At 51.4% G+C, this 26444-nt stretch overlaps 7 protein-coding genes across 7 annotated transcripts; 5 read left to right on the top strand and 2 right to left on the bottom strand.

Moving 5' to 3' along the window:
* The first annotated feature begins 8 nt into the window (after window positions 1-8).
* On the top strand, window positions 9-2849 carry BO72DRAFT_118615 (putative APSES transcription factor). Its single transcript, XM_040938991.1, has 3 exons — window positions 9-361; window positions 469-655; window positions 731-2849. Exons 1-3 carry the CDS (start codon window positions 314-316, stop codon window positions 2584-2586), a joined length of 2091 nt encoding a protein of 696 aa, XP_040801021.1. The 5' UTR covers window positions 9-313; the 3' UTR covers window positions 2587-2849.
* A 1938-nt stretch (window positions 2850-4787) lies between these two features.
* BO72DRAFT_448400 (uncharacterized protein) lies at window positions 4788-5304 on the top strand. Its single transcript, XM_040944779.1, has 2 exons — window positions 4788-5140; window positions 5238-5304. Exon 1 carries the CDS (start codon window positions 4916-4918, stop codon window positions 5135-5137), a length of 222 nt encoding a protein of 73 aa, XP_040801022.1. The 5' UTR covers window positions 4788-4915; the 3' UTR covers window positions 5138-5140; window positions 5238-5304.
* Window positions 5305-7281: 1977 nt separating this feature from the next.
* On the top strand, window positions 7282-9109 carry BO72DRAFT_378488 (Zn(II)2Cys6 transcription factor; the record flags this gene model as incomplete). Its single annotated transcript, XM_040941311.1, has 3 exons — window positions 7282-8085; window positions 8135-8938; window positions 8996-9109. The coding sequence occupies 3 exons, from the start codon at window positions 7282-7284 to the stop codon at window positions 9107-9109; spliced, it is 1722 nt and encodes a 573-aa protein (XP_040801023.1).
* An 845-nt stretch (window positions 9110-9954) lies between these two features.
* BO72DRAFT_496622 (putative amino acid permease) lies at window positions 9955-12301 on the bottom strand (the record flags this gene model as incomplete). The annotated part of the gene is made up of 10 exons (XM_040948641.1): window positions 9955-10178; window positions 10265-10667; window positions 10754-10876; window positions 10942-11285; window positions 11355-11475; window positions 11533-11758; window positions 11816-11891; window positions 11972-12020; window positions 12078-12098; window positions 12185-12301. 10 exons carry the CDS (start codon window positions 12299-12301, stop codon window positions 9955-9957), a joined length of 1704 nt encoding a protein of 567 aa, XP_040801024.1.
* A 1854-nt stretch (window positions 12302-14155) lies between these two features.
* Window positions 14156-18541, top strand: BO72DRAFT_118844 (putative nicotinamide nucleotide transhydrogenase). Its single transcript, XM_040938992.1, has 19 exons — window positions 14156-14392; window positions 14468-15023; window positions 15077-15166; window positions 15220-15223; window positions 15277-15339; window positions 15399-15659; window positions 15712-15829; window positions 15879-16334; window positions 16386-16538; window positions 16585-16725; window positions 16771-16932; window positions 16981-17151; window positions 17204-17458; window positions 17509-17642; window positions 17692-17838; window positions 17890-18058; window positions 18108-18296; window positions 18348-18422; window positions 18475-18541. The coding sequence occupies exons 1-19, from the start codon at window positions 14296-14298 to the stop codon at window positions 18504-18506; spliced, it is 3273 nt and encodes a 1090-aa protein (XP_040801025.1). The 5' UTR covers window positions 14156-14295; the 3' UTR covers window positions 18507-18541.
* A 595-nt stretch (window positions 18542-19136) lies between these two features.
* Window positions 19137-20063, bottom strand: BO72DRAFT_459138 (uncharacterized protein; the record flags this gene model as incomplete). Its single annotated transcript, XM_040946411.1, has 1 exon — window positions 19137-20063. The coding sequence occupies one exon, from the start codon at window positions 20061-20063 to the stop codon at window positions 19137-19139; it is 927 nt and encodes a 308-aa protein (XP_040801026.1).
* Window positions 20064-21431: 1368 nt separating this feature from the next.
* Window positions 21432-22449, top strand: BO72DRAFT_118964 (uncharacterized protein). Its single transcript, XM_040938993.1, has one exon. It carries the CDS (start codon window positions 21570-21572, stop codon window positions 22083-22085), a length of 516 nt encoding a protein of 171 aa, XP_040801027.1. The 5' UTR covers window positions 21432-21569; the 3' UTR covers window positions 22086-22449.
* The last annotated feature ends 3995 nt before the right edge of the window (window positions 22450-26444 follow it).

The following is a 26444-nucleotide window of genomic DNA, read 5'->3' on the forward strand; positions in this document are numbered from 1 at the left end:
CCGTAAAAGGATTAGCTCGGCTAAATCCACTTTACGCGGTCCGACGTACTCAGGGCGCGTCTTGCCTAGCCAGACCTTCGCGTTTCGAGATCAATACTGCAGAACCTATCATTAACAAGCCATCCTCGGTCTTTTTTCAATCATGCTCATGTGAATCAACCCGGCCAATCAACGAGCGTCGGATCTTGATGCATTTCCATAATTGAACAAACACCTGAGATCCTTGTTGTTGTCCGGCTGCCGAGCAGCGGTGTCAGTCGCTGTTGCTGAACGGGACCTCACTGAATCAGGACAGCGTGAGGGGACGCACATCATGGCGGGAGTTGACTTTTCGAAAGTGTACTCTGCTACCTATAGCAGTGTAAGTAGGAATTTCCAGAATCCGCCCTGCCTTCTTCAATTGGATCACTTACGGACCAATTTCGACCAAACGAAGGGGTAGAACCCCCAGCTGATGCATGTCACTAGGTACCGGTCTACGAGCTGAAACTCGATGGAGAAAGCGTGATGCGAAGACGGTCGGACGACTGGATCAATGCAACCCATATTCTCAAAGTCGCCGGATTCGACAAGCCAGCGAGAACGAGGATTCTCGAGCGGGAGGTACAAAAGGGTGTCCATGAGAAAGTGCAAGGTGGATATGGCAAATATCAAGGTAAGTCCGTCTTGTCCAAGGTCTCTACTGATAACCCCTGTTTCTTGAAAGGCGTATCGGTTCTGACTTTAGTAGGTACATGGATACCTCTCCCTGAAGGTCGACTCCTCGCTGAGCGCAACAATATAATCGACAAATTGAGACCGATATTTGACTATGTTGCCGGAGACCGTAGCCCTCCACCAGCACCAAAACACACAACCGCATCGAAACCAAGGGCACCGAAGAACACAGCTAACCGGAGAACTGTGAACGAGGAGGTCTTCAGTGCTATCAAACCAGCCCGAAATATGGCGCCACCCCCCTTTACCCACGAACAGTACGAGATGAGCACTGGCTTTGACGACAACGAGTCCATCGAACAAGCGACGCTTGAGTCGTCGTCAATGATAGCGGATGAAGAGATGATGACAATGTCACAGAACGGTAACTTCTCGCGCAAACGCAAGCGTGGAATCAACGAGGCGCCTGTGATGTCCATCAGCGAACAGGAACACATACTCTATGGGGACCAGCTCTTGGACTACTTCATGACAGTAGGCGATGCGCCCGAGGCTACACGTGTACCACCTCCACAGCCACCATCCAACTTCCAGGTAGATCGCCCAATTGACGACTCCGGTAACACGGCCCTTCACTGGGCCTGTGCTATGGGAGATCTGGAGATTGTGAAAGATCTCTTACGAAGAGGAGCAGATATGAAGGCATTATCGGTACACGAAGAGACCCCGCTTGTGCGAGCTGTTTTGTTTACGAATAACTACGAGAAGAGAACTTTCCCTCCGCTTCTCGATTTACTTTGGGATACAGTCTCATTCAGAGACTGGTTTGGTGCTACCATATTTCATCATATAGCAGAGACTACGCGGAGCAAAGGGAAATGGAAGAGCTCACGATACTATTGTGATGTGCTGCTAGACAAGCTGCGCCTCATGTGCTCGGTGGAAGAAGTCGATCTTTTGTTGTCCTTCCAGGACTCTAATGGAGACACAGCGGCCTTAGTGGCTGCTCGGAATGGCGCTTTCCGCTTGGTGGACTTGCTTCTTGCACGGTGTCCACGGGCTGGCGACTTAGTGAACAAGAAGGGCGAGACGGCTGCAAGCATTACTCGACGAGCGCATCCGTCCGAACGCGACATTCCTCCTCCGCCATCATCTATCACGATGGGCAATGACCAGTTGAACGGCGAAGCGCCAGGGTTGATGAATGTTGACACCCAGCCCGCCACTCTTGCCCAAGAGTCATCGTCTCCTGCCACCACCGCGTTGCTATCCAAGATTGGTGTGATAATGGCTGAAGCAAATAAGAAACTTACCGTAAGCTACGGAAGCTCAAAAGCGAACGGGCAGGACTCTGACGACGTTGCGAACCCGGAAACACTGTACGAGCAACTAGAGGTGGATCGACAGAAGGTGCAGAAAGAAACAGCTGTCTTACAAGCGCAGGAGGCTGGTGAGCAGCCAATTGATGCTCAGCTTGAACGCTATGAGCAGTTGCGAAGTGGCTATGAGTCACTGCTAGAGCAGATTCAGCAGAGTCGCCTAAGAGAGCGCATATCATCGGTAGTAGTGCCTGCAGCACAGGAGGGTACGACGCCACCCGCCACAGACCACGATAAACTGCTTCGCACCTACCAGCTGGCTCGACAATTGTGCTCAGCGCAGAAAGCTCGGCGCGCTGCTGTCAAAGACCTTGCTCAGCAGACGGCTGACGCGGGAGTAAGCACCAAGTTCGATGTCCATCGGAAGTTGGTGGCACTCGCCACTGGTCTCAAGGAGGAAGACCTCGACCCCATGGCTGCTGAGCTAGCCGAAACATTGGAATTTGACCGAACGAATGGGAAGGGCGACGCGGCGGAGTCGCCAGATCCTGAGCCCCGAGAATCCGCATCTTTTCCTTTCCCCGGGACGACCGTGTCTGTTGATGCATGAGTACGTCCTAGGTCGCCTCTCACATGTTGTGCCGCCCGCGTCCGGTGCGCTATCGGGCCTTCTTCCTTCCTGATCTGGTTTTCAGCTGTCTTGGATCAGATATGATGTCTCATCAAATTCTTTCAGGATAGCGGAGCGCCTTTGATGATCTAATTCCGACCCTCATTATCTTCTTTTTCTCTCTGAATTGTGCTCACTCATCATGAATGTTTAACCCTTGCATTTTCCTACCTCTGGCGGGCAATTTGAAATTCTGGTTTGCCAGCAGATACCCAATACTTTCTCTGTATTCTAATTTCTTTTCTTCATGTTTCCTTCCTCATTCATGACGTTGGCTTTCACTGTTCCCGAGCTGTGGGGGTGATCGTCGTGCCATTGCCGTCGGCGCTCGGCCGACTACGCGCAAGGCCAAACTTAAACAATACGAATCCGAAAGACCGGAAAGGGGCCGCAGTGTGGGCTAAGCCTCGATCACAGAGTCCACATCTTGGTTGCCTTGTATCTGAAATGGACAGGATAATTGGGTCTATGCATGTACATATGGAGTGATCCAGCCAAATCCCAGGCCCTCAGCTGATGACATGTGCTTTTTCATCGACGCGTCCAGCTGATTCCCCGAGAACCCCTGTGCCAGCGACTCTAGCAGCCCACTGTAGACTTTTGATGTCTGGTTGCTTCTCTTATTGCAAAGGCCAGAGAATCTCCTCCCTGCAGAAACACAAGCTCGACTTTTTCGCCACAGTAAACATGACTTCATTGCCCTAGCCAGCTCTTCTAGAAGGCACGGTGGGCACCATCGCTGCTGCAGGCATCCAACACACACGAATAAACCGAAGCAAATCATCCCACCGGCGCACTTACATTACAACCTAGCAGCCTAGCAGCCTAGCAGCTATAGTCGCCCCCCACCACTCTACCGCGCCAGCAAACCCATTGCAGGATCTAAGACTCAGTCCACTGCAGCCCATCCACACACGATCTAAAACTCCGAACGCGAGGCAGCGATGACCCTCCCCCCGGTCTAGATGGGGTTTCCAAAGACTAGAGGAAATGATAAAGATAGAATCCTTCCACTCATACTCCCGGATCCGACCCTTCCGGGGAGCCAGCTCGGAAAAGGATACTACTGGCACTACGGAGCGCGCTCCGTAAGCAATACTAAATCGGCCATGCAGGATGCGAGAACGGCGGCGGAGGGGGGAAAGAAAATTGTTGCATGCGACATATGCAGAGATGGTTCAGTCTCCTTGCATTGGTGTCGGGCGACGCCCGAGAAGTTAATGGGAGATTCGGTTAAGTTGTGCGAGTTGGGAATAGTTGGGGGGGGGGGGTTGGTAAATCATGATCCAGAAGGTTCGGGGGCATGATGCGCTCAGATAACCTCTTTTTGTCTTGAAATTGAGTGAATGCATATTCTGTGTGGAGTGTAGATACCTAGTACAGTACCCCCTAGTCTGATCATGGGTGTTTTGTGGATATGCTATAATGATGTTTTGCTATGGCTAACTTGGGGTTTTTGACGTATGTCGGGAGGGCGGTGGATTCGGATTTCCAGGATCCCCTGGGGCTCTGAGTGGGGTTAGTGAGATAATATGGAAACTAGCCTTCGATAATAGGTAGTTATGGGAAGGGGGAGTGTGCTGTGGTGGTGTTTCTTGTGCGCGAGAGGGATGGACTCCCTAGTCTACTCGAGCAACGCACGAGCACTTGATGTGATAAAGTGCAGTAGGCGCACGCTTTGTGGTTGAGTTTGCACCGGTTGGTGTCCAAGCATATTACTATGTATTGTCAGTGAGGGCTGTACCGTTGCTGGACAATCAACACACAACAAAACTATATGTAGGCTTAAACTTTCGAGAACCTGGTGGCGCAACGGTTTAAGAATAGGCCAGGGGCTCCGGGTTGTAAGGGAACCTCTAGGAAGAGAGCGAGAAAGAGAAGGAAGGGGAAAGGATCTGCTATGGGTTACGTCGGGATGCTCCCCTAGAGAGCGGGATGTCGATTTGAGTTTACTAGCAAACTGCATCTTCTGATATGCCCCGTTTACTTCCGTTAAGGGGAGGGGGAAGAGAGAGAGGGGCGGGACCTGGGCCGGCGGCCGATGTAGTGATCTTCTGGCTCTGTAACAAGCATTGGACGAGTCACTTTTATGTCAGACCGGCCCGGGATTAAACTTCTAGTGCGTGCTGGCCCATCTGGAACACAATGTGATGCTACCTGAGAAGGTGGGTTTGTATAGACGGTGGATTGGGGTCAGCCCTGAGGTTGGTTGCCTCCTTGGTGACATGAGAATCTAGTTAGTCGGACAGGGTCCAACCTCTGACACAATATGGGCCGTTTGCTACAAAGGGGCTCTATGATCACTGCCTCTTCTAACTATCCATTGCATCGAGAACTCGACCTAGCCCATGGAACAGGGCGTGTGAGAACCGTCGGTAGGGAAACGAAAACGGTGGAGATTGCTGTCTTCGAATCGCCTTCTCGCACATCATGCAAAGATTCTGGGGCCACTGACATCGACCACAAACCTGTCATCGGGCGTCACCAATGATTGGTAGGTCAAAGCAGCTGACTTCATCGGATCGAACAATCTGGGAAAATGGGACTATGCAGGACGACGAAGTTTTTCTTTCGCTGACCTCTGACGGTAGTGCACGGGGTACGGCGGGACCACCCGTCCCACACCTGAATGGAGTCGTGATTTTCCGCAAGGGGGGCGTAAACCTCTTTAACCCAAGCCCGGTCAGAAGCGATCGAGGTCAACGGAATGTACAGCCGTCGGAGAGGTTGAGACAATTCCAGAACCCAGGAAGCCTCTGCTGAGGAGCAAAATCAATTGTACGGGGACTCGTTGGGCAAGTCTGAGCGATTGCGGGACGATCTATTGCCTGGACGAAATGACGATGCTCTAGGCTATATGACGCCTGGAATATAAACAGGGAGCGGACAGGGACAAGCCTGTTAACAAGCGACTGAGATCAAGTTGCACGAGGGGGACAACTGGATCGAATGGAGCGGCCAAGGAAGAGAGTTTCCAGTCAAGTGCTTGGCAATCGAGAAAGGAGGAAACTAGTTGCCATTTCGCGCGAATCCGTTGGGTCTTGGATAGTTGAACTCCTGGATGACTGACTGATTTCTCCAAGAATTCTCTTGGGGGCGCAGGTCTAGTTTTGACTAGCTTCATTGTTATCAGAAGCACGGAGATTTCTGGCAGGACAGGCTTGTCCAGTCGCCCGCAACCTCAATCTTCTGCCGCTGAACCCAAGGCACGAGTGGATCGGAGTGGAGATCTAGGAAAGACAGGAAAGCCAGTCGTTGCGGGCTACCGATTCTAGGTAGGTTTGCAAGACCTCCCCCAAAGTGTGGTAGGAGGAGCTGCTGGAGGCTAACTAGCAGCGACTGGACCGTTCTCAGTGCGTGATTTTCGAGCAGGAGATCCTAAAAAGAAAGAAAGCTTTAGTCTTTTTTGGGGCCAGAGTTGCGTTCCGAAGAAAGGGTGACCATGTCCGATCATCAGGCATCCGATCCACCATTAGGGTTGATCTGCAGCCTCCTCCGTCTTGTCCAGCGTTGCGTCGTCGACTGTGATTAGGGTAATTTAGTGTGCAGCTGGCAGATTTGCGTTGAATCACTCTTCGCATTTACTTCCCTAGAACAAAAAGAAGAAGTAGTTCATAATAGCAATTAGGACACAAGAGAGGTACGTACTCTCATTTACAAAGGATATGTTCGGTGGAAAGGAGAAGAAGGATTACTACACCGGACCATGTCTCTGTCTCTAGATTGGAGGATCTGCGGATTGATTGGGGAGGAGAGGTGGGAGAAAGTGGGTATGGGTTCCATTGCTCCCAATCGCTCATCCAGATCTCTTGAGCACTTTAGCTACGTATTAAGTATGCTAAGTTGTTAATCAAGACAACACAAAGAAAAAAAATCCGAATAGACTAAAGGTAGCTAAAGGTACGGAGTAGAAAAAGACCAGAGTCTCAGACAGACAGACAGACATAAGCCAAGTCGGTAGTTGGTAGTTGGTCTCACCTGCATTTAATCAATTTCAATTGCATTAACATTTGCCCGACCAGAGTTCCATCTCTCTCTTTCATCCTCTTCAATTCCCTTCCCCCCCCCCTCCTCACCCCTCTTTGAATTCCCCTCCCTCTGGCACTCTTAGTTCTCTCCCCACTCGGTCCCTCCCCGGCCTTTGACTTGATCTTTCGCCGCCTTTAGATTATTTGCCCCCCCGGACACTCGCCCACTCCAACTCCCTCAACCGACCCGATGGTTCGACTGGCTTCTTAATAATAATAGGATCCGATCTCGACCTTCCCCTTCTTCCCAACGCTTGTCGATCACTCAATTTCTATTCCTATTCCTATTCTTAATTCTTATTATCCTTTCTTCCATCACAACCAAGCCCTCTCCACTTCATTTTTGCTCAATCGATATTCGGACTTGCATCCTCTTGATCACTCCAGTACTCGCTCTTTTACTACCTACACCTTATCTGTTCGCCCCTCTTCTCGATTTCCATCAACGACCGCTCCGATTCCGAAAACCCCGCCACCGAATGCAACACTGGTGAACGTCCCGCAGTCTGGCTTGGAATTTCGGTCGGACCTCTCCCCGTCCTTCCCTCTGTCTCATGGATATCTTCCCCCCACCATATTGTCGCCAATTCAACCCGAGTTCATAGATATGGAGGTTCAGACTTTGGTGTGTGCCCCGGGGAAGCCTCCTCTCCCCGCACAGCCCCAGCTTCCCGCAGCCGCTGCTGTGCCTGAGAAACGAAAGCGGGTCCGGAGATGGCATCACCGGGGGTTCACCGGATGTTCAACCTGCCGTCGTCGCCATGTGCGCTGCGACGAAGCGTCGCCGTCGTGCAAGAATTGTACTCGGTTGGGTCTCGAGTGCGATGGGACACAGGGCCGCATGACTTTCAAGGTCTACGGACCGCCACCGGCTACTTCCGAATCTACGACTGCGCCCACGAAAAAACGAGACAAGAAGTCGACTTCCCCGACACCACAAGAGGTGAAGCAGGAGTCGAAAGAGAATGAGGAGCCTTTCGAGGCACTGGTGGTGTCTCCGACAACTGTTTCAGACTTCAAACCCATAAAATACCGTTTCCAGGAGCCGATCTCCCCAGCCGAGTTTATATCTTCGTCTCTCGACTGTGTTGAGGGCCGCTATTACACACACTTTGTCGATCAAGTCGCTACCTTGTTGCTCATTTACGACAATTCGATCAACATCAATCCCTATCGGCGGTTTTTCCCGGACCTCGCCCGGTCATCACCGTCCATGGCTAGTGCCATGCAGGCTATGGGAGCGCTGCATCTCGCCAATACTTCCAAAGGACAGCAACGAAACAAGCATCTTCAACAGGCCATGAGCAACTACGGTGAAGTTGTTAAGTCCTTCAGGACTCGATACACCGAGCCAGACCAGAGTGTCCGTCTCACCGACCTTGCCACTTGCCTATTGCTGTCTTTGTTCGAGGTAAGTTCATCGCAGGCCTGCGTCACTGTCTTTCGTGCTGACTGGTTAGATGATGGATTCTCAAAATCACAACTGGGCCATCCATCTCAAGGGAGCCCGCGAGATTTACCGAATCTTGTTCTCCGCCAATGACGATCCTGCGAAAGAAGCCAAGCGGCTCGCTGAAATCAATCACCCGATCCGACCATTCCTTGTTTCTCTTCTTTCATACCTCGACGTCGCTGGAGCATGTGCCACCAGCGAAGGCACAGTTGTGGAAGGTAGTTATTGGAGAACACATGGAGGGGGCTGGGAGTACAATCTTGGTACCCCAAGTCTGTCTTCCGAGCCTCCCGCCTACAACCACCTATTGGTGGAGCTGCGCCAATGTTGGTCGGTGATGATGGAAATTCAAGCGGCAATCAGTGCTTTCGGAAAAGCTAAACACGATGGCCTCATGTCGCTTGAGCAAGAAGACCTTGTCTATCACGAACTGCTGCAGCGTCTTGTGCAATGGCGCTTGAGCGCTCCTGACGCTCTTCAAAGCCTAGGCGAGCTAGATGATACGAGCTTACAGCAATATCCTTATCCCGATGTTCTCGAATACGCGGGATGCATCGAGGCTTACGAAAAGGCCACTAATATATTCCTCCACCGTGTGGGAGCGGCAGGACGACCTGATCGTCCGTCCCAAAGGCCACTACTGGACATGCTTGCGTCGCGAATTTTAGCACTAATTGGAAAGCTCGCCAAAGACGTGGGACAACTGGCGGCACTATGGCCCCTGTTTACCGCGGGACATGAGACACGAAACGAACATGAACAAAAATATGTACGACAGACAATGACCGAACTCCAGCGGTATGGTTTCAAGGTATGTCCTCCAATAGTCTTGCGTTATATTGTTAGTGATATACTTACAATGGTCCAGAATGTCGATCGAGGCCTGGAAGAGTTGGAGAAAGCATGGTTCAAGCAGCGTGCCTTCCCCGAAGGATGGGTCGAATCAATGGATGACATCCGTTCATCCATTCTTCTTCCATAATCACGCCCTTCTCGTCACTCTTATAATTCTTCACTTACGATCTCGCATCGGGCACTATGATGCCCGAGCGTTCCTCCCACTTCTTACCCTACGAACCATGGTCGGGTGACATTATATTTTTTTGGTTTCTATGACATATTTAGCGGGGAACTCGATTGTATCGGACGGCGTTTATCGGGTTAAGAGGCGCTTGGTCGGATAGGGCTGGACCCTCTGGTTTGCTACAAATGTAATGTTACAGGTCCTTCGGACTGGATCAGCACGTGCAGTGGGATAGATTGTTTGGATTTGTCACCTTCACATATCGCGGTGTATAGACGGCACATACAGGATTCTGATGATACATAGAACATGGTGCAATAATGTATCCAACACCTCACTGCATTCTTGATAAGACAAATAAACCAACCATAGGTTTTGCTCTTGGTCAAGCCACGAAAACCCAACGAAATAGAGAATCCGACACCACTAACCTGAATAGAGAGCATCGTTTCTTCTTCAAGCCTTCTCAATCCATTCGGATGCTTGAATATTTCCCTTTACATGTACACTACATCATAAAACACACAACGAGCATAAAACCGCCAGAATAAAGCATTCCACGCCAGGAAGCCTTCTAATGCATCATCTACATATCTACAAATAATTATACATATGAACCGACCAACCCACACCTTTCTTCATATTTTTTCCATCTTCACTCCGACCATACCAGATGAACTTTTGATTTTTGCTTTCCGACCGTCTTGCAGTATGTCAGGGACAAGATCAGACCAGAGACCAACCAACTCCAACGTCCGCCGCAACCGAAACATAGTCCGCCGCGGAATCCAGTCTCTCACCTGTCACTCAGTGGTCTCCGAAGAAGGTCCACCGCCATTCCGCGCACGAGCACCACCACCACCATGACTGGCGCTACCCACGCCGACCTCCTCAACCGAGCTCTGCACCGCCCCTTTACTATCGATGAAATGCGAGATGCGATCGATCGGCAACCACGCGCTTTCCGGGGTGACCCAGTAGGAGATCAGGGCGAAGATGGTCACGCCGGCCATGATGATGGGGGCGTCTTGAGTTTGCGCATTAGTTTTCCGGACCGTGAAGAAGGTGGTGATTTGAAGATCAAATGGGGGGAGGGGAGGAGACAGGACGTACAGTTCAGATTCGCCCCGGTGACGGGGAACTCGTAGGGCGAGAAGAGAATGGCGACGACCCAGGCGTTCCAGAAGACGCCGATGAACTGGAAGGGCTTGCTGAGGCGGCCTAGACTCCACTCGGGTTTGGGGAAGCGGTCGGGCGTGCACAGCAGCCGGCCCAGGCAGATGAGCCCGTAGGCGGCGGCGCTGGGGACGCCCGCGGCGGAGACCAGCGAGGTGAACGCCACGTCCGACGGCAGCAGGGTGCACGAGATCAGGGCCGCCACGCCCCAGACCACGATGACCGCGTTGCGCGGCTGGCCGTTCTTGACCTGCGACACCCAGTGCGAGAAGGGGAGGACGCCGTCGCGCGCGACGGCGAAGACGAGCCGCGAGGCGGCGAGGATGGCGATTGCGGTGTTCTATTTCCCAACGAATGTTTTGGTTAGGAGGGTTGGGTTTGGTGGAGAGGGAGGGGTTTCGGGGCCAAGGGGGACGGGACTCGTACCAGCCATAGGGCGACGATGCAGATTATGTTCATGAAGATGTGGCCGCCTTTGCCGAGTACGACGGCGTAGAGGGGCACGAAGGGCTGCGGGGAGCCGAAGGAGAAGAGCGTGTCTGGGTCGGGCTGGTGAAGGGGTCAGTGGGTTTTGCTTTGGGTGTTGGAAGTGATGGGTGGGGTGGGGAGCTTACCGCGCAGAACAGGAAGAGGATGATCGTCGCAAGCCCGCCAATGCCGCTGACTACGGTGCTCCAGAAGATACCGCGGGCGGCGGTGACGGAGGCGTGCTTGGTCTCCTCGGCGACATGACCGGAAGCGTCGAATCCGATCAGGATCCCGGCCGTCGCGAGGTAGGACAGACACCAGTTCCAGCCTGCAGGGGCGCCGGTGCCGTTGTACGTGGACATGAAGGCCTCCTCCGCCGTGCGGAAGCCCCAGGTGTTGGCGGCGCCGATGGGCAGCCAGATCAGGTTGAGGAAGAAGTCCAGCAGGACAATGAGGGACGAGCAGTAGAAGACCCATTTATAGGCCCGGGCTAGAAGGGTCTTGGGTTAGTTTGGGGGTGTGCTATCGCACATCTGAGGGGCCAGGAGGTTCGACATACGCGGCAGATAGTTCAGGAGCGCGGCCAACGCCAGGAGGATCTCAGTGCAGATCCACTGCACGGCGCGGAACTTGACGCTGGAGGTGTCTTTCGGAAAGTCGACGTTGAACACAGTCAACTCCTGTCGTGTTTGATCAGCACCCTGGGGTCAATGGATTGGGGTGCGAATGACACATACGGAAAGCATGTAGTTCACGGCAGCCTGAGTGTTGCTGGCGCAAAACGTCGTCCATGCAGTGGTGCTCCACCATGCAACGACGAAGCCCAGGAGTCTACCGAACCGAGGGCCTCCCGCCTCTGCGGCCCAGAGGTAGATGGATCCTGCAGACGGAGAGGCCGAACATACTTCCGCAATGACCGCAGCAGTGATGTAAGTGAAGACCATGGTTACCAGGTAACTCGTCCTGTGTGGAAGCATGAGCCACCAGGCCGTGTCATTGGGATGTTGATAGCTCTCTCACCAGTAAGCCAGGTTACCGCCTGCTGCGATGCCGGTGCTGAATGTGACCCGCACACCTCCGACAAAGTACAACGCGGCTGGCAATTGCGAGGTTAGCATGCGGAACTAGATGGGATCATGCTGTATACACCACCGGTCGGGGCGCAGATTGCCTTACCGAATGTCGTTGAAAAGTTCTCAACCAGAGTGTATGTTCTATGCAGGACCTGTTCAGATGTATAAGCGGTTACCGGTTTCCATGTGGGTCAATGGCCAGTACTGACTGGCTTGTAGCCCATTGACTTCTGTTCAAGTGTGTTAGCATCGGAGTCTGCAGTTTTCTTTCCTTTGATGCGCTATAAGATTCCGGAGATTTTGACGCGACACTTACCAAAAGTTTCGCATCTTCGTGAGATTCAGTCTGACTTCTGACGGGTTCGGCTTCGACAGGAAGTGTGTTGGGGTCAACCACCAGCTGCGACTGGTCCTGATGCGCCAGAGTAGCCATGGTCGGGATGTTACCAAGGCCGAGCGAATTCAACACCGAGCGCTGGGTGTGTGTTTATACCAGACCAGAAGTAAAAAAGAAAAAGGAAGAGAAAGAGTGTAATGAGATGGAGGTGATTGTTTTCAACTGGAAGGCGGGTGAAATTTGCTGATAGAATTGAATTGAGATTTGCCAGGAACCGGCAACCCCACCAGGTAAGCCGCCAACAAGATCCAACGAATAGCAGAAAAGACTCCCGAAAGAGTTTGAGCGGGTAACAGAGAGGCTGGAGGCCAGACCTTATAAGGAACCAGTATAAGGTTCCGACGGGGGTCCGACAAATTTCACTACATATAAGATTTCATGCAAGCCGACAGTTTACGCAGGGCAGGTGAGTCGAACGGGGTGTTACCTCTACAGAGAGTACCTTTTTCGTGGGTGATTCCAAGGCGATCGCGAAGGCTTGATTGAGTCCGGAGATGTCTGCTCCGCAAGAGCCGTCAGGTGAGGGAGCGAAGAAATAGAAGCTCAAGCTGCTATCTCCACTTCTTAGCCAGGATCCCAATCAGCAGTTGTGCATGGCAGGATGAGACCACCGTGGGTCTCAACGAGGGAACTTTAAGGCAGGCTGTAGGTTTGGTAGCATCGTGTTGGCCCCGTTTTCAGATCCATTCTAGCCGTACTTCAACATACCCAGCAAGTGCCTGGTGGTTAGTATTAAGATATTGAGGGGAAGACAAGGCCCTGTAAACATTCAGTTTTTTTTTTTCTTTTTTTTCTTTCTTTTCTTTTTTTTTCCCATCGTAGCCTCTACGGAGTGGATCGAAGCGACTCTTTTTGAGTCACTAAGTCGAGACTGATCGTTGGCGACCCTCGGGCGAGGCAAGCAAGGAAGCACGAGGAGGGCAACGACATCATTCCGTGATCAAATCCCAGCGGGGTCCACTGCCGGTGGAGCTTTCAGGAAAAAATCCGTGCGCGGCTATTATACCGGACTGCGTAAATGCTTTTTCGTTTTTGATTGCTGCTGCCAACATGTGCAGGGCATGATTGTAGCGAGAAATTCGATCCGACCATTGAGTATTTTTCTCCTATCAACATTGACAAGAGATTGTCCGGTATGAGTACAGTTTGAATCAGAACTCATGAACTCAAAGCCGGGGATTCGAGCCTCAGGCATCGTAGCACCGGCTAAACTGTACCCGACAATGTCACCTGCACAGTACAAACAGAACAAACAGCTCTAGCATAAGTTAAACGTATGGTAGGTTCGGAATTCATGCCGATGTTGCGATGTCTTTTTATATCTCTGCCAGTAGATTTGTGATTTAGGATATCCTGTGGAGTATCATAAATCTTATCATGTCGTGCCCAAAATAGCCTAAGCAGCTACCAGGTTGACAGTCAAGTCGGAGCATAAACCACCAGGTCATCCCCCGCCAAGTGCCGCTGCCAACAAGCTCTCATTGCCAATCACGGCGCCTTCCCCACGCGAGCTTCCCCTCATTTTATGCCGACAATCTCTCCACCGTCACATCCCCCACGGCACCGTGTCATCGGGCGATCCGATGGAATAGAATACCGATTATCCGAACCGCAGATCCATCCAATCACTCACTCACTCAACACATCAGACTTGTGGAAGAATGGTCGCTGGTTTTCCCGCCCATCCCTTGCGCGCGTCGAGCCTGGCCTCCCCCGCAATGCCCATTATCCGTCTCCTCTTCTATTTTAACCGCCCAGAACCACTCAACTCTCATTCAAAGCCATAAGCTTTACCACTCAATCTTCCCTCTGTTTGCACTTGGTTGGATCATTCTGAAGTTCTTTGTTCTGGGAAAGCGAACCTTACGATCGACCCTTTATTCACCGCGGTGACTCCCGTCATCCTTCAGCGTTACACCATCTATGTTGCCTGGACGCCATTTCCCGCGAGGCACTCGTCATTGAGCCGACTCCGGACATGAAACTTCCCAGGATCCCGCCATTTGCTACTTAATCTACCGAGTACGACAATGAGTGTGCCCGTGTACCTGCGCTTGGCCCTTCGGCCTTGCCAGGCTGCTTCGACCACCTATCCTGGGAGGTCGCTGCTTTGCCTTCAGCAGCCAGGCATGTGGCTCCCACTCTCACTGTGTGCCATTCAAGCTTTGTGGCAGGGTTGCTAATGTTACTTGAGGTCGATAGTGGTGTCATCAACCCGAATCCCTTCGCATGCGCTCGGATACAATTACTCCGCCTCGCTGCTCATCGGAGCCTTACAAAAGACCTCCCGAAGATACGCGAGTAGTGCTCCCGAGCCCCCCGCTATCCCAATCACTCCTTACTCCTCGTTGACCGTGGGCGTTCCGCGTGAAATCTTCCCGAACGAACGACGCGTTGCCATCAGCCCACAGAATGTTGCTCTCTTGCTCAAGAAAGGCTTCTCGCGTGTTCTGGTCGAGCGCGGGGCCGGTGAGAATGCTGAATTCCTAGATAAAGCCTACGAGGAAGCTGGTGCGGTAATGGTGGACCGGAATACCATTTGGTCTCAGAGTCAGATCGTGCTGAAGGTCCGTGGCCCTCAACTCCAGGGTCCCAACAATGAAGTTCGGGACCTGCGCCAAGGAAGTACGATCGTCTCGTTTCTGTACCCAGCACAAAACAAGCCACTGGTGGAAGAACTTGCCGCACGTGGTGTGACCTCTTTCGCTATGGATATGATACCCCGGATCTCTCGCGCGCAGATATTCGATGCGCTGAGGTGCGTAAGGTTACGTTGGAAGCTGTTGGCAGTTACTAACAATGCCTGAATAGCTCTATGGCCAACATCGCCGGGTACAAAGCGGTTCTAGAAGCTTCAAATCACTTTGGTCGGTTTCTGACCGGGCAGGCCACTGCTGCTGGGTAGGCGAAACGTCCCAAACTTAATGTCCGTGCACTAACGCTGTTGTTGATAGAAAGGTGATAATGCTCAAGTAGTGGATTGACTGCGTGTCGTGCTAAATGGTCGCTAGATACCCCCTGGCAAAGTGCTGGTCATCGGTGCTGGCGTGGCTGGCCTGAGTGCAATTGCCTCGGTAAGCACTACGTGATCACGGATTCTATCAGCTTCAATTACCGACAAATAATGTCTTAGGCTCGGAGACTGGGTGCTATTGTTCGTGGTTTCGACACTCGGCCCGCCGTTCGTGAACAGGTCCAGTCTCTTGGGGCCGAGTTCATTGAAGTCGACATACAGGAGGATGGCTCTGGTCAAGGAGGCTATGCTAAAGAGATGTCCAAGGAGTTCATTGAGGCGGAGATGAAACTTTTCATGGAACAGTGTCGAGAGGTGGACATCATAGTCACTACAGCTCTCATTCCTGGAAAGCCTGCACCTAAGCTGATTACCAAGGAGGTGAGAATAGACCTCATACATTCATCGAACAACTTGCTTACTCTGATGTAAGATGGTCGCGGCAATGAAACCTGGCTCGGTAATCGTGGACTTTGCCGCAGAGGCTGGCGGCAACTGTGAAGCGACGGTTCCCGGACAATTGACCAAATACAAGGATGTTACTATCATCGGTTTGTCTATCCATGATATCATGGAGTACGTATGAACTAACTAGATCAGGATATACTGATCTGCCGTCACGCTTGCCAACGCAGTCATCGACCTTGTACTCCAACAACATTACCAAGTTCCTTCTCTCAATGGCCCCTCAAGAGAAATCCTTCGGTATAGACCTATCAGATGAGGTTGTTCGGGGTTCAATCGTTACCATGGACGGAAAGATTTTGCCGCCAGCGCCACGTCCAGCACCACCCCCTGTTCCAAAGCCCGAAGCAGCTCTGCCTACAAAGGAGCAAGCAGAATTGGCAGTAACACCTTGGCAGAAGGTGACCCGTCAAGTTGCTACTACCACCGCTGGTATGGGAACAGCTCTTGCACTAGGGAAGGCCACCGGACCTGTATTTATGGGGAACCTGATGACTTTTGGCCTTGCTGGACTCGTTGGCTATCGTGCTGTATGGGGTGTGGCACCAGCTCTCCATTCCCCGTTGATGAGTGTCACCAATGCGATTTCTGGTGAGTCCGCCATAGCCTCTCTAGTCGTATCATAGTACTAATGGTTTCAAGGTATGGTTGGAATTGGAGGATTCTTCATAATGGGCGGAGGGTATGTGCCCAGCACGATTCCAGAAGCACTAGGAGCTGCTTCGGTCTTAATGGCCTTCATGAATATCTCTGGGGGCTTTGTGATCACCAAGCGCATGTTGGATATGTTTAAACGTTAGTGGTTTACCTCTCCCACGAGAAGTCTTCTGACCATGTTTAGGGCCTACCGATCCACCGGAATACCCTTGGCTCTATGCTATTCCGGGTGTCTTATTTGGTGGAGGCTTTGTTGCTGCTGCCAGTACCGGGATGGCTGGACTGGTTCAAGCTGGGTACCTCGTCAGCAGTCTTCTCTGCATTGGTATGTATCATCATGCATCTATTGTGCCAGTGCTAATTGCATAAGCTTCTATCTCTGGACTTGCTTCTCAGCAAACTGCCAGACGCGGGAACATTCTTGGTATTCTAGGGGTTGGCGCCGGAATCCTTGCTTCTCTTGCCGCTGTTGGCTTCTCTTCCGAGGTCTTGACGCAATTTGGCATCGTGGCAGGCGTGGGCTCGCTCGTTGGTATGTTCTTCGCCATGTTCTGGAAGTTGTGGTTTTGATAATCTCTAGGTGCAATAATTGGTCGTCGCATCACGCCAACGGGGCTACCTCAAACTGTCGCTGCCTTGCATTCAGTTGTTGGATTGGCGGCCGTGCTCACAAGCATTGGTAGTGTGATGGCGGATGTTTCACACATCTCAACCTTACACATGGTGACAGCATATCTTGGTGTTCTTATCGGTGAGAGATCGCATACTTGTCTCTTGGGCAGAGTCCTTGCTAACTAGCGCAGGTGGTGTCACCTTCACGGGCTCGATCGTCGCTTTCCTAAAACTTGCCGGCCGCATGTCCTCACGACCCACAATACTTCCAGGCCGACATTTGATCAATGCAAGTCTGCTTGGGACTAATGTGGCCACCATGGGGGCCTTCGTGACGATGGCACCCGCATCACCAATCATTGCTGCGACATGTTTGGGTGCGAATACTGTACTCAGTTTCCTGAAGGGCTATACCACGACTGCTGCTATCGGAGGAGCTGACATGCGTAAGTCAGACATCGGCAGACACTGTGGCTGCTTGGCTGACAGACTGTAGCTGTGGTCATCACCGTACTCAATGCATACTCGGGTTTCGCCTTGGTAGCTGAGGGGTTCATGCTCAACAATCCGCTTCTCACAAGCGTGGGCTCCTTGATCGGAGTCAGCGGCTCCATCTTGTCATACATCATGGTCAGTGACTGAGCTTCCACAATTATTAAGCTTTTCTGATGTGATATAGTGCGTTGCGATGAACCGATCTCTAACAAACGTGTTGTTCGGCGGTATCGCTGTTCCGCAGCAAGCAAAGAAAATCGAAGGCCAAGTAACTCAGGTCACCGTGGACGATACTGCCGAGGCACTCTCAAATGCGGAAAGCGTTATTATCGTGTGTCTTCCCGTTTCCCCTGACTATGAGCTTGGCTGACCGCTGTAACAGGTTGTCGGGTACGGCATGGCGGTGGCAAAGGCGCAGTATGCCCTCGCGGAAATTGTTAACATGCTACGCTCCAAGGGCGTCAAAGTGCGCTTTGCCATTCATCCCGTCGCAGGGAGAATGCCCGGACAGTGCAACGTGCTCCTTGCAGAGGCCTCTGTACCTTATGATAGTAAGTTCCTGTCTTGGTTTACCTAGTTCTAGTGACTGATTCGGCACAGTTGTGCTCGAGATGGATGAGATCAATGACGACTTCCCCGATACGGACTTGACTCTGGTCATTGGCGCAAATGATACCGTTAACCCGATTGCTCTAGAACCTGACTCGCCCATCTCGGGGATGCCCGTGCTGCATGCATGGAAGAGCAAAGAGGTCATTGTGATGAAGCGTGGCATGTCTAGCGGATACGGTAGGGTTCTCACTTTGTTGAATATATGAGATCATACTAATTATGGGATAGCTGACGTACCAAACCCGATGTTCTACATGCCTGGGACCAAGATGCTGTTTGGAGATGCGAAGATTTCTTGTGATGGTAAGTATATTCGTCGATGATTCTGTTGTCGACTTCTTCTAACGCTTCATAGCTATCAAGAACGCCATAGAAGCTCGCAAATAGATTCTTTCAACGAATTTATGAATGGACATCGCAACGCGTCGAGATGGGATGGAGAACTCATAATTTAGGGTCAGGAATCTCCGATATTGCAATCATTTCGGACAGTATAGGATGTACCTAGTGCATCAGACATGGAGAAGACTTCATAATGTGCTTGAATCTTGTCGACGCTTTCATTCGTAGCTATTATTATCGCAAGCAGACTAATTCGCATTACAGAGCCGCGGTTATTCATTGAGGCGACACGACCACCACTTGAGATTTTGAAGTCTTTTGAAGTCGGCAGACTCCAGGCTAAGATTGGGGCGAGTCATTCACATTCTGAACGGGCCCAAGGTCACTGGCATCAGGAGATTCAGTATTGGCATGGTGCTTCCACACTGAACTCGGTGCCCCTCCGTAAAACACTTTATGACTTGAAGCAACTTTCACTCACACTCAATCACATCTGGACGGTTGCATTCCCTCTAAAGCAAGTACGTATTTACATAATACATTTATGATATAATCTGTTAACATTTCATCAGAACTACAGGACACCAGTGGATGAGCAGACCATTATTCAAGCCCCACCACCACCGGATCAAAATACGAAATTACATCCGTGGGCCCGGGGAGAGGGGGAAGTGTCTACGCCTCTCGCACCCGGTACGGGGCCGACGTCTCAGAAGCCCCCGGCTTCAGCTGATTCTGCAGCAGCGAGGGCACGCGGTCCATCGCGCTCAGCACAAACCCGAGGAGGACCATATGGAAGCACTCACCGTTCGCCAGATCGCGGCCCTGCTCGTCGAAGTACGTCACCGTGAGCAGATCGGGGATCACGTCGCTGTCGCCGGGATTCTCTTTCTGGCGCATGGCACCGTCGAGGTCCAGGTCCAGCAGCACCAGATGCTGGAAGTCGAACAGCGCGACGTGGGAGATGCCCTGCTCGGCGCCGTACTTCCTGGCTTGCTGGGTGTGGGGGATGGCGTTGGCTTGGAGGCCGTGGGTTAGGAAGGGGTTTTTTTTGGTGTTGTCGTTCTTGTTGTCGGCGTCGTCATTGTCGCCACCCCGCCGACGCTCCCCGCCCACGACGCCAAAGTAATCCTGCCCGCGCACCTGGTTCGGCGGCTTGATCGCCAGCACGGCGACGTCGGTGCTGAACCCCCACGCCAGCCGGAGGGTCCAGACGTACAGCTTCTCGCCCCAGGGCCCGTTCGTGAAGCGGCCGGCGAGCTCGCCGCCCAGCCAGCTGCCCTCGACGAGACGCTTCACCCCGGGGATCAGGTTGACCTCCGTCATCAGGCCGACGTCCTCGGCCGTCGCGAGTTCCGGCAGGGTCAGTGTCGGGAGCTCAGCGTCGCGGAGGCTGCGGTCCTGGGTGGTCAGCGCGCTGTAGCGCTCGCGCGCTTGGTCCAGGTACGTCTGCGCGGGTGTCCATTTGATGAGCTTGTAGACGTGGCCGTCCTCCGGGGTGGACAGCGGGGGCGCCTTTGTTATGGGCCGGTAGCGGGTTGGGGTGTAGCAGCGGGGAAGGCCGGTGTGGAAGGCTTGTTCCACGGTTTTGGTCGTGGCCATCTTTGTTCGTTGGATATCTACCGTCTAGGGCTTTTGCTAGCTTTGCGGGGCAGTGGTTGATATGCTTGGTGATTTTGGGGATATTGGAAAGAGGGCTGTGATGAATGTGTTTGTTGGTGATGTTGTGGTTTATATACAAGTAGTCTCTGGGTTGTGATTAGATTGGAGGATTGCAGTTATCAGACTCATCTTGAATTTCTTTTCAGTAGTATCCAGAAGGATTTCATGAATGTTACTTGCTACAAAGAGTTGTTGTTGGGGATATACTTCTCATCTCAGTGTTTCATTATTCATCTTTCGGATGCTGAGCATATCTGCTGATGTTGTCAGTTTGGGTCAAATGCCTTTGGCAAGGTGAACAAAGCAACCATTGCAAAGCGCTTTGTCATATCCTAGTGATGAGGGTAGTAGACTTGCTTACCGCTGGCTAGTCGTGTTTGACGATACATCTCTATTGGAAGCTCTAACATCAACCCTTCCACACTTTCACACTGTGGCTGAAGGAATACCAACAAGCACTATTGTATGAAAATGTCGATCTTGCCAGTCAGTGTATAGCCACAAAGGAAAGGTTTGGTATAGTTAGCCGATGCTACAGGACCAGATCTATTTCAAGCCCGCTATAAGTTATAAGGTTTGGTCCACTACCTGCAGATGCGGCACATTTGCACGAGGAGATAATTTGTGTCCGTGACAGACAGCCTTGAAGGTGATGTTCAAGGTACTTCTCCGCTGGTGGGCGCTCTCATGTAGTCAAACTGAACGGCGGTTGCAATGCAATATCAAATTAAGCTCTCATCCGGATATCTGTCGGCACAATGTGCTGGGGTCTATCACTTTTGGCTCGATCTAGGACAGAGGACTACATAGTATGGCTTCGGCCCATGCTCGGTCATACTCTGTCTACAGCTATCGTAAACTGAGCCCATGTAGGATCGAGTACCAACGAGCCCCAGCATCTATGCTTCTTTCCTAACCCCCTCACATCAAAATATACTTACTGGAAGATCGACAGTGAACTAACAGCCGCAAAACCTGGCCAACTGTTTTTTCATACTGGTATCGTTCCGTGAAATGGAAACACCTTCCCAAGCTGCAAGACTCCCGAAATTCGAATACTGTATGCATGCAACTGTACGTCAGTGTTATATCGTTGATCGTCCTATAGGTGGACTACCCAGGACTACTGAGGAAAGTACTCTCGGCCAACTACCGAACCAGATTTAGAGTTCCGGTTGGCACTTTTGTCATGTCAACAATCCAGCAAAAATACCAAACTCCACTTGGCTCGAATCACCGTTAGCGGTTCGTTCTAGCTATCGGATGTCATTTTGCTGATCTTCATTACTTTCGTGGACTTTTTTCATGCTAGTGTGTTCGCGTAGCGACCAAATGCGAGCCGCCAAGAGAAACCCTCCCTGCGATCCGCTCCCCACCATCATACGATTGATTTCAAGGGAAGGAAACAAAAATAAAAAAATTGGATGACAGGGCAGCTAGACAAGAATGCAGTTTCGACAAGCATATTTCCTACGTCTCAAGTCTGGCTGGTTTGTGTATGGTCTCCTGCTTTTTCCCTGGATACCACGGAATCTCAAATTTGCCGTGTATGTAGGGCGTAGAGAAGTTGTATGCACTGTGCAGGATGGATGGATGTATGTAGGTAGGGCTTTGCGGCATGAAGGCACAAACCACCACCACCATACTGAAACCCTTCCTCCCTTCCGAGTTCCCTCTTCCATCCCTTCCCTTCCTCAACCACCAACGCCATCGGCCCTACAACTCCAAAGACACTTGACACAAATGACGCAACAACCGACATTCTCTCCCCTCCTTTCTGTCGTAGAATCGAAACCCCAAACCCACGAACCCAGGCATGAAATTTGGCAGCTAATCAACTCTCCTAGATTCACAATCCGGTCCCTTCTCGGCTTGACAGCACCTGACGAAAAGGGGAAAAAAAACGGGTTGTCATGCATCATATCGTCATTCTTCAGATACAAGAAGAAAGAAAAGTACTAGGCTGGATGCAACCCCGACCGCCGCTATTGTGCAGGGATAGTGCTCCTGCAGTGGTGTATAGACTAGACTAGACTAGACCTGGCGACTGTCCTGTTTGCCTAAGCAACTACAGAGTACCAAATAACCTTAGGCTTAAGTTGCCTAAGTACCGTATACACTGTACACAAGACCAAAAAGTCCACCTGTCATGCCGACTCCGAATTGTGATGAACCAATCCCACCTCCCCACATCGTTCAACGGTCTTACGTGGAGACAAATGCGATGCATAGGTACTGTGCATACAGTGCAGAAGACAGAGACGGTGCCTCACTTTATCGGTTTGGGTAATATGCACCGTCCACCGTATGCTGTTGGGCAGAATAGGGGGGGGGTTTGGGGGTTTGGGGGCTTGGGGGTTTGTATATGACAGGAAAGCCTCGGTCATTTCGGAGGTTCCATTTCTGTAGCGAGTGAGTGGTGGGGCGCGTTGGAGTCAAAGTTGTCATATTGTCTGATTCTGTACATTACGAAAAAGAAAATCTCAACGGTGGTGAAGATCAGGGGGGAGGGGGAGTCTGGATGGACTTGACAGGTGTCTCCATTCTCTCCTACAGCAATCACAAAAGGATGTGAAGTGAAGGCCAAGGCACGTATGTCAAGGAAAAAAATCTGGACTAGGAGTTGTTTTTAGTGTTTAGTTTAGGGGATTCGGAGATGTCAAGGGACAAATTTGGCAAAACGGGCTGTCATAGCCGGGCGGGTAGACTCCACTTCAGGTGGGTGACTTGACTTACGCTACGGAGTAACTTGTAGGTTACTGTACTAAGTTAAACAGGCCAGGGAGAGCAGGAATGCCGTTGGCGGCCGCAACGCTCGGGAGGTCTCCGCAGTTTATATTGCACGGTTGAAGAGTAAAGAAAGATTGAGTGGGTCGAGCAATAATACACAGCATTATAGCACGGAGGACGGAGAGGGAAGGGGGGGGGGGAGGGGGGAGAGCAAAAAATAGAAGTGAGGTGTGGGATATGATGATTCTTTCTTGGTTACTGTCTGCTTATGCTTATATTTGCCAGTTATATGGACGGTCTATAGAACGGGGATGTTTGACCCCCCTTTGATCCTACGTACTTCTCTTGCTGGTCAAGGGCGCATGTCACCCATTCTTACCCTTAAGGTATATCTCGACGACAACAGATGCGCGCGCCCGACTTTAGCGGTATGTTGATGGTTGCGGGGGGAGGGTCATAATGTTTGCACTGTGAGGTAGTGGAGCACTCCATAAGCTACAGTGTCGGGCCCGTGTGTTCTGACATGCCCTTTTTTACTGAGGTAAAGTGCATACTCCGTCCCCCTCCCCGTTAACACACCTCTCTCATCTGAACCTTGGTTGTTGTGTATCTTCAGATCCTCGAGTTGGAACCGGTGGCGTTCTATGATGTGCAGAGATTTGTCAGAATACGTTCGCGTTTCAGAAAACTGACGTTGGCTGCTCCCATGTATAGAACACTTGAAACGCCCCCTCCCCCATTTCGATAGCGTGGTGATCGCAAAGCGAACCTGCTGCCCCCGGGCGCTCAGCGATAAAGTTGCTTGGCTATCTTCTCCCCAAATCAAGCAGCACAGCGGCTCATCCCCCCGACCATAATTCTCCGGTTGTTGCCCCCTCTTGTCGCATTAGCCTTGGCTTCTTCCAGAAAGTGTCAGGGCAATGGGTCCCTCAACCGCTGGGAGAGGCGGGCAAAGGGTGGGTTTGGAGCGAAAAGAATCCTGTTTCAATGGAGTCGGGTCTATCCAGACCTCGCTCGGCGTGAGAGCAAGAACCAGGCTATGGACGGAGTTAGTGGCGATAATTGTTCATTATTGATCTTGCGACGATGAATATTGGCGGAAGCAATTGTTACAGCGGCTGCTGAAACAATGGATGCTTCCTTTGTGGTCGTCAATCAACGCCCGGGAGGATCATTGGGGATTGCCTTGGGAGGGGTGTCTGGGGGAGAAAGACAAAAAAAAGCTACGAAGCTTGGTCTGGGGAGAGAATGTGCTCCCTGAGCAGAGGCAGAAAATTGCCCGTCTGCTGTCGACGTCACGTCGCAGTGTCTAGCCAGGGGGGGGGGGGTATATTGTGGCTGGGCTTTTATGCAGATGATAGGTACAATGATGTACTGCACATCAGGAGTATCAGATAGTAAGTCAAAGTGTACAGTGCTCTGTAGGTAGGTAGGACGCACGGCACGGAATAATTCCAATTCTGCCCAGCTAAATTTAAACCAAGATAACAAGATCGCATGAAATTGGAGGTAAGACGTACAGTGCATGAGTGTCAATTGTTGATCGCTTCGCGCGCAGAAGCGCTGGGGTTGCATTGAGTTTGCGTACCAGTGGGATGAAGGATGGTGGTGGTGGTGAGGCCAGCAAGGGGAGAGGACGATGGAGCAGACAGAAACAGAGCTAAAAATACAGTTGGTTTAGTTAGTCTGCCGAAAGCACGGTCGTCCATCCTCTCTATACTACGATAAGCAAGTCCTCCGTGCTACGACCAGCCATCTGCATCTGCATCAGTCAGGATTGGAATCCCTCGACAAGTACGGAGTACTTGGTAAATTTTTCCTCTGGCAAACGAACAAACAACAACTGCACAAGCTTCGTTGCTTTTTCTTTTCCTTTGGGGCGGACCAAGCAAACCAAGAGGCGGACTAATCTACCCCTGGCCCCTCCTCCATGCTATTCGGCTGTTTCAAGCTGCAACCACCGTTTGGATGTGTTCCTGCAGGTCGAATTACGGTTCGGCCGTTGACGGGTTGGGGAAATTGGAGTTCCTGAATGATAGTTCATTCATTTGGCTCTATACAACATTCTGTCTGGTTCGAATTCTGTTTCGATGGAGGTTCTCAGTAGGCTGGAGCGGCGTGGCATCAGATCATGGATTATCATATCTATTTTGGGCGATCCTTATTCTCTGGGCGGGCGGATAACACCGAAGATTATCCTACCACCACCAGTTTGACGGGGGATCGCCGAATGATTCGAGCGAGGATTTTCCCGTCTTTTCCGGATACTCACTGTCTTTGGTGATCCTCGAGGCCTATGCGAACTTGGATCTTCGGAGATCACGGATGGACAGTTTGTCGTTTGTGTGTGTAATTATTGCCTATACTTTTCAGGGAAGCTCCAAAAACTAGACCTCTAATTGCGGCCATTCTCTGTGCCTTATTGTCTGTACGACTTCATCCGCCCTGGCAGAATTGAAGGAAATGGTGGCGATGCATGGCTTTGCTGCAAGGACAGGGCACCGTCGCTGCAGGGAGCTTTGCGTCTATCCACCGTCTCCAGTTGATATTGCTGGGGAAAAGAGGGTCAGGGGAGAAGAAAAACTCCCATTCGCCGGTCGGGTCAATCGGCCTTGGCGCCGCATGGTCTCAAAAAGTGGGTAATGTTTAGTGCCTCTGGAATAGGGGCAAACTTGTTCCTGAGTACTGAGGACGAGAAATTTTTTCTTGCTTGCCATGGAATATATTCCAGTGAGGAAAAAGATTTTTTCAAAGTGAAAAAGTCTTCCAGAAAGGAAGGCGGGCATTCTGAGTCGGTGAGGAAGTCGAAGCGGGAAGAAGTTCACCTGCTTTGGGGCCTGGTGTGTTTGAATTAGACATGCTCCACCGTCCTGGAGCGGCGGCGTTGAATACGCAGGGTTTTTCAACGGCACGAACGGGACAATTGCTGGGAGACGATCTGGAGAGTATCTATCAAATCCCTGGTGGCAGTGATAGGAGTAGTATCAATGCACCTTTGTGTGCGGTTTCTCCATCGAGTGGTGTCAGTGCACTGTGTCATTTGATAGACCATTGTTCAGAGTCAAAATTAACTGATGCTCTGATCGAATGCGGTGGCATCGAGGCTAAAATGAGAAACCAACCAGGCACCCCCACCAAAGGTCTTAAGTTAGGGTGGAACCGGGCCAAAGCTCGATCGGGCCAGGGACAAGGAGAGAGTTTGTCGCTATTATTCAACCCGCAGTGAGTAGTACGTATGTCCGACGCATGAGGAGGTGCTGGGAAAGTCAAGTAAGCAATTAGGGTTGCAAGAGATCCTGCCGGTAGTTTGGGAAAATGCGGAGGATAGCCCAGGACAAGAGAGGAACGAACAAACAGGAACAGGTTCAGGAATTAGAGATGGTCACGAATCAGATAGAAAGGCCAACAAATGAGATTATGCAATGGAGGAAGCTAGTTATTCATCGGAAGGAATACTACCGTAAAGATTGAAGGATGCACTCTCACTGAGCTGAGCTTTAGCTTGACTCACTTACCTACTACTTTACCTATCCACATGGCCATACCGGGCTTGGCATGAGTCGATCCTCATCATCATTGGTGATTTGGTGG

Source organism: Aspergillus fijiensis (assembly GCF_003184825.1).
Source record: "Aspergillus fijiensis CBS 313.89 unplaced genomic scaffold BO72scaffold_25, whole genome shotgun sequence".
Taxonomy (NCBI): domain Eukaryota; kingdom Fungi; phylum Ascomycota; class Eurotiomycetes; order Eurotiales; family Aspergillaceae; genus Aspergillus; species Aspergillus fijiensis.

Excerpts from the sequence above, each read along its gene's own strand:
- BO72DRAFT_118615 (XM_040938991.1), top strand. The coding sequence starts at position 314 with ATGGCGGGAGTTGACTTTTCGAAAGTGTACTCTGCTACCTATAGCAGT. Across the intron at positions 362-468 it reads ACTCTGCTACCTATAGCAGT|GTACCGGTCTACGAGCTGAA; the intron begins GTAAGTAGGAAT and ends GCATGTCACTAG. Across the intron at positions 656-730 it reads TGGATATGGCAAATATCAAG|GTACATGGATACCTCTCCCT; the intron begins GTAAGTCCGTCT and ends TGACTTTAGTAG.
- BO72DRAFT_448400 (XM_040944779.1), top strand. The coding sequence starts at position 4,916 with ATGGGCCGTTTGCTACAAAGGGGCTCTATGATCACTGCCTCTTCTAAC.
- BO72DRAFT_118844 (XM_040938992.1), top strand. The coding sequence starts at position 14,296 with ATGAGTGTGCCCGTGTACCTGCGCTTGGCCCTTCGGCCTTGCCAGGCT. Across the intron at positions 15,660-15,711 it reads CTAAGCTGATTACCAAGGAG|ATGGTCGCGGCAATGAAACC; the intron begins GTGAGAATAGAC and ends CTCTGATGTAAG. Across the intron at positions 17,643-17,691 it reads CCATCTTGTCATACATCATG|TGCGTTGCGATGAACCGATC; the intron begins GTCAGTGACTGA and ends GATGTGATATAG.
- BO72DRAFT_118964 (XM_040938993.1), top strand. The coding sequence starts at position 21,570 with ATGCAGTTTCGACAAGCATATTTCCTACGTCTCAAGTCTGGCTGGTTT.